Genomic DNA, 6,010 nt, shown 5'->3' on the forward strand with positions numbered 1-6,010 from the left:
ATTATTATTATTATTATTATTATTATATATCTTATCTTATCTTATCTTAATAACATTTTTAATTTTTATGCTATATTCTCTTTTTAGAGTGACTTGTTTTGTCTCGAGGGGAATCCTCACTATTTTCTGTTTTTTTACAAACCCCAAAACATACTCCTTCATTTACGTAACATTTTCAATTACTTCTTCAAACAACTTTTACTTGTAACTTAGCAGTATTTTTACAGGTTAACACCTATGGGGTATCCTGCAGGATGCAGTTACACCGACCGACCTGTTGGGGCAGCAGCGTGCCGCACGGCCTCCAGTCTGCCGCCCATCAAAAGAAAACCAAGAAGAAGAAAAAGACTCACGTTAGCCTCGTGAAGCGGGAATTGACAACCCGCTATCATGGACTGGTAAACTACATTTCATGATTTTTTAAACTTTAATCAGCGTTGACACTGGTAATAGTATTTCTAGTCCTGTTTGTGAACAGTTAGCTTGTTATATAGCCGGCTAGTGCGGTTATTTAACTGTGCTAGCTCGGAAGCTAACGCTGCCGTTGATATTCATAGCGGATGCTAACCGGCTAATTTCTGGTTTGTGTTCTGTTGACATGTTTAACCAGAGCTGCTAAAAACGTCTTTTTCAGTCAGTAGTTGCTCTAACTAGAGTTAGTGTTTGTTATTAATTACTCAAAGGTTACATGACATGCTATCGCCACTCAACAAACCACTAAAAACCGCTGTTTATTGTTGTTAGATGCAGAAACTGCTGCAAACTGTTTTTAATCGGTACCGTTGCACTGTACTGTATTCACGTATCAGTGAATACTTTCAGGTGTTAATCAACATTTAATCAACTAGCTATCGATGCTATTGTGATGGAAAGTAACTAAGTACATTTACTCAAGTACAATTTTGAGGTACTACTTGAGCATTGCCATGTCATGCTTCTTGATGTACTTCACTCCTTAATTTATTAAGTTAAACTACTTTGCAGATTCAGGTTATAAATAGAAAATATAATCAACAAATACATTATGCTGTGTTAGGTTTATAATATATACTAACCAGTAGTATAACAAGTAACTACCCAGTAGTATAACAAGTAATTAAAGTGATTAACACATTAATCTGTCAATAATTATAATCCCATCATATAATATAAAGTTTTTGTCATAGATCAACACATTAGACATGATTTTACAAACTAGTTTCACCCCCTTAAATCTTCATTAAATATCAATAAAACATACAAAAGACTTCATCTTCAATTACACCTGAATTGCATAACAAACATATTTTGTCAAATTTAGCTTTAGGCAAAGTTTCTCTACAACTGTGTGTGTGTGTGTGTGTGTGTGTGTGTGTGTGTGTGTGTGTGTGTGTGTGTGTGAGAGAGAGGACAAACTTCTACATTGATACAGATATAAAACAAACAAAAACACTTATTTGTTCCACATTGGGAATTCAGTGCCAGGGACTCTTGGAGTAATATTTGTTGTAATATTTGTTGTAATATTTGTTGTGTAGTTTATACACAAACACGTACGTACTGGTCTTGTCTTCCAGGGGTCAGAGCGAGCTGCTGTCTCCGGTGGTTCGAGATGAGGAGGTGACGGTCGCTGCCCGCCGGAGGAAGAAGGTGGCCTGTATCCAGAGAGAGAGAGAGAAGAGAGAGAGAGAGAGCGATAAGAGAGAGAGAGAGAGAGAGAGAGAGAGACACTCAGACAGAAAGAGAGACAGAGACATCCAAGAGACACATACACACACACATACACACACACAGACACACACACAGACAGACAGAGAGAGACACACACAAAGAAAAAAAGAGACACAGAGAGAGAGAGAGAGAGTGTTTTGCAGTAATTTTGGGGTTTAGGGTATTGTAGGGTTGACTATTGGTGCTTTCACAATGACATTTAAGATAAGTAATCATCAATAATGTGGATACAATGACTAAGTCAATAAAGGAAAGTAACAGAACAACTAGAACAGACTGGTAAATTCAGAAAAGGACACTTTTACTGTAGTGCAGCCTTTAAAACCAGGAAAAGAACACTTGCTTTATCACAATATCCCAAATCTAAGAATATAATGTCGATATATTGCCCAGCCCTACTTTAAATTCATTATCTTGAACTGGATTTGGACTTTTCATTGGAATTAAACTAATTATTTGAAGACATTACCAGTATTCGGTAATAATGTCCGAACTGTCAGTGTTGTTGTTCTCCTAACTGTTAGTCTCAGTCCCGTCACCCGGCAGTGGCAGCCCAGTGGTTTCCACGGCAACGCCAGCCCGCTCCCTGATGAGGAACACTCCTGCTTCACTGTTCAGACAGGCTGGTAGGACACACACACACACACACACACACACAACACAACGAATTAATGATTATATCCAAGAATTCCATATTTTACTAAATCCCCACTCTCCCCTCATGTCTCTCTCTCTCTTTAAGTAACTCCCAGGTTTCCAGATGTTTCCACCATTTTGGCTCCTGGAGGTCGAACGCCTCGATACACACACACACCCAGAAACGCCCTCAGCAGTATGGTGAGACACACACACACACACACACACACACACACACACACACACACACACACACACACCACACACACACACACACACACACACACACACACAGAGGATGAAACCTGCACAAAGACATTGAGGCAACTGTCTAGAGAGAGACTACTAAACTGTGCAAAAATATGGCAACAACTTTGAAATTAAAAAAACTGGCATAGCATCATAAGAATATGTTGAACAGAATTTTTAGTTTTTCATCTTTCAACATATTTAAACTCCAAAGTCATTCAGATAAAGGCTTTGTACGACAGGTCTGGACCACTCATACCTTTTCATACTTCTTTTTTTTTTTGGAGTCCATGATTAACTTTGAAATGATGTCTATGTGTGTAGAATCTGGATGACAGTGATTGGACCAACAGCATGTACATCTCCCCTGTTTTGGGAATGGATAACACCAGCTTCTTCGCAGACGACACCGCCAACCTTAGCTCAGCCCTACTGAAGGAGGACGACCCTGGCGAGGCCGGTGAGGGAAACAAACGCTCCCAAGTTCACTCTGTTACTGTGCCGTGTTAGTTTTTACAGCACTCCTGTTAACGCTTTATTTATAAAAAATAATAATCTTTTCAGCGGCTGCAAGTCTTTTCCCAGAGTTCCTCGCCTCGCTTCTTAAGCACTCTTCCTCTGCAGTGTTTGAGCTGCTTGAGGATTACCAGACACTTTGCCAGAACAAGGTAGGCTTTGTATTATTATATTTAATCAAAAAAAAAAATATATAATAACATGTTAATTAGTGAGCTTCAGAGGTGCTGCAAGGTGGATTTTGTTACCTTTTGACGTAGCCTGTTTCCAGTCTTTTTGCTAAGCTAACCAGCTGATAACTGTAGCTTGATATTTAACTTACAGCCATGCGTGGTATCAATCTTCTCCCCAATAACTTGTTTACGTCCCAAAATGAACTAGTACTAAGTACAAAGCTGGAAGCAAGACGTGCCCCGCTTAGCATTAAGACTGGAAGCAGGGGGAAACGGCTAGCCTGGCTCTGTCCACCGTTTAAAAGTACACCAGCACGTCTGACGCTCACTAATTAACTGACTGCTCAGTTTAATCACTCACCGTCTGTCCGTCACCATGTTTAAGGTGGACGTACTGCAGTCTGTGGTCCTCAGAGCGGGTCAGAACAGTAAGACAGCTGGAGTCCACTGGCTGCTGCAGCAGGAGATCTGCACCTGGAGACTCATCACGTCACTGTACAGGTACCTGTCCCACTGATCTTACCTGTCTGTCTGTCTGGCTGTCTGTCTGGCTGTCTGTCTGGCCGGCTGTCCACTTGTCTCTGATCATCCGTCTGTTTCTGCAGGGACCGGGTCCAGTTGGCGCTGGAAGATGATATCATGACAGACTTGGTTGTGAGTGACACTTGATGAGACTTTCACACACAGGCACACACTCTTGGAAACCATTGCTTACCTGGATTAGGGTTATTAGGGTTAGGGTTAGTTATTATCGATTAGTTAAATTAAATGCCAAATATTTTGAGACTACTGGGACAGTAAACTGAATATGTTTGAGTTGTGAACAAAACAAGACATTTGAGGATGTCAGCTTGGGCTTTGGGAAACACTGATCCACATTTTTCACAATTTTTCTGAAATTGTATAGAACAACTTATTGAGGAAAAAATCTGTAACAGCGTAATCAACAATGAAAATAATCCTTAGTTGCAGCCCTACACTTAAACTTAATCCAGACACACACACACACACACTCTTTACAGCTCCTCCTGAATACACTGACCCCAGCATTGAACGCTGTAAAGATGAAGCTGTGTCTGTGTGTAAAGGTTCCCAGTGAGAGTGAGAAGGTTGTGGTGGAGCAGCTTTTCCAGCGGGACGCCATCATACGTCAGAGTCAGGTGTGTACCCTTACTCTGGCTTGTACTCTTTCCTCCAGCTGCCTACACTTGCAGTACACAAAAGATTAGATGAACACAATCATTCTGCATCAGGACCAGGAGACAACGTCAACTGGAGACAACTGCTAAAGACTGTTTGTTTTTGTGTTTCAGCTGGTCGTTGATTGGCTGGAGAGCATTGCCAAGGATAAGATTGGAGATTTTTCAGATAACATAGAATACTACGCCAAAAATGTCTGCTGGTGAGTTCCTGTTTGTCTGTTTTAAAATATCACGTCCACAGCTATGTGTATTAAGATCATCAGTGAGTTCCTGCAAAAGTAAAGTGTGTGTGTGTCTGTGTGTGTTTTAGGGAGAACACACTCCATTCGCTGAAGCTGAGGAGAAAGAGCGGCACTGCCTTCACTGTGCCTCTGGTCACTGAGCTGGTAAGACTTGTTACCTGGGCACTAGTCTGAAACAGAAGTACATTTCCAGGATAAAGCCTGACAGCCTTTCGCTCTGCTCTCTGTGTGTTGTCCTTGCTGTTGCTCATAATCCCTTCCCTTTGGGAAACAACAACAAACTTTGAGCTAGCAAGTAGAGATGTTCCTCTGATAATGTCTAAAACGCTGGTATCGGGAAGTTTATGCACCAATCCGATACCACGTAAGGAAGCCCTAAAGAAAATCTATGTTAAAGTAGTTCATTTATGTTCTTTTTCCGTTATAACTGACTGTCAAACTGGATGAGAAAAGAAAGTTCTGTGGCATTCATTGTTTGAGAGTTTAACCTGAGCTAGACGCACAGCAAAGGTAGCAATCGCATCCATACAGGGATTGTAGCATACAGCTGTTAAAACATAATAAAATATCTGACACACTGGTATCAGATCAGTACTCGGCATTAACCAATAAGTTCAGGTATCAGAATCGGTATCTGGAAGAAAAAAATGGTTTTGGACCATTTCTACTAGCAAGCTACATGCTGAAAAAAGGCAGGTTTTGAAGAAAGTTAAAGGCTCCTGCCCCCTGCTTCACAGGCGAGGCACAGTTAATCTCAAACGAGCCTAATTTGTGTGTGTGTGTGTGTGTGTGTTTGTGTGTTCAGGACCCAGACGCTCCTTTCAGGCAACAGCGCCCCCTGGCTGAGCTGGACAGAGAGGATGACACCCGACTGCTGAAGAACCTGTTCAGCCTGATCCGAGCGGGGATGACCGAGGAGGTAGAGAGCGGAGGGAGGCAGGGGCACAGATCAGGGTTCATGTCGTATTTAAAGGGCCGTGATTGGTTAAAAGGTGGAAAAGCCCCCAAAAATAATCTTAAAAACATGTTGTGTGTGTCTTTGTGTGTGTAGGCTCAGAGGCTGTGTAAGCGCTGTGGTCAGGCCTGGAGAGCAGCGACTCTGGAAGGCTGGAAACTCTACCATGATCCCAACAGGACCTCAGGTGACCTCTGACCCCAATGTGACCTGAGTGGTGAACACCAGTGTTCTTGTTGCAGTCTGTAAGCGTGTCTGGTAACCCGTCACCATGTAACAATTCCCAAACACTTTCGGCAAAGGAAAAGCACAACGCTTAAAATTAAG

General features: G+C 41.8%; 2 protein-coding genes across 16 annotated transcripts in view; both read left to right on the forward strand.

Moving 5' to 3' along the window:
• Window positions 1–6,010, forward strand: part of nrcama (neuronal cell adhesion molecule a) — a 1,100,153-nt gene that overhangs the window by 1,003,479 nt on the left and 90,664 nt on the right. The window lies entirely within an intron of this gene.
• The window catches only part of nup107 (nucleoporin 107), a 12,725-nt gene continuing 6,987 nt past the window's right edge, over window positions 273–6,010 (forward strand). Inside the window, exons 1-13 of the mRNA XM_032505079.1 lie at window positions 273–398; window positions 1,557–1,636; window positions 2,241–2,336; window positions 2,453–2,547; window positions 2,920–3,055; window positions 3,160–3,263; window positions 3,670–3,785; window positions 3,890–3,938; window positions 4,373–4,444; window positions 4,598–4,686; window positions 4,797–4,872; window positions 5,534–5,647; window positions 5,780–5,870. Coding sequence (XP_032360970.1) covers window positions 391–398; window positions 1,557–1,636; window positions 2,241–2,336; window positions 2,453–2,547; window positions 2,920–3,055; window positions 3,160–3,263; window positions 3,670–3,785; window positions 3,890–3,938; window positions 4,373–4,444; window positions 4,598–4,686; window positions 4,797–4,872; window positions 5,534–5,647; window positions 5,780–5,870 — 1,126 coding nt within the window. The 5' untranslated portion in view covers window positions 273–390. The remainder of the gene's footprint in view (window positions 399–1,556; window positions 1,637–2,240; window positions 2,337–2,452; window positions 2,548–2,919; window positions 3,056–3,159; window positions 3,264–3,669; window positions 3,786–3,889; window positions 3,939–4,372; window positions 4,445–4,597; window positions 4,687–4,796; window positions 4,873–5,533; window positions 5,648–5,779; window positions 5,871–6,010) is intronic.

This window comes from Etheostoma spectabile, chromosome 23 (genome assembly GCF_008692095.1).
Source record: "Etheostoma spectabile isolate EspeVRDwgs_2016 chromosome 23, UIUC_Espe_1.0, whole genome shotgun sequence".
NCBI lineage: Eukaryota > Metazoa > Chordata > Actinopteri > Perciformes > Percidae > Etheostoma > Etheostoma spectabile.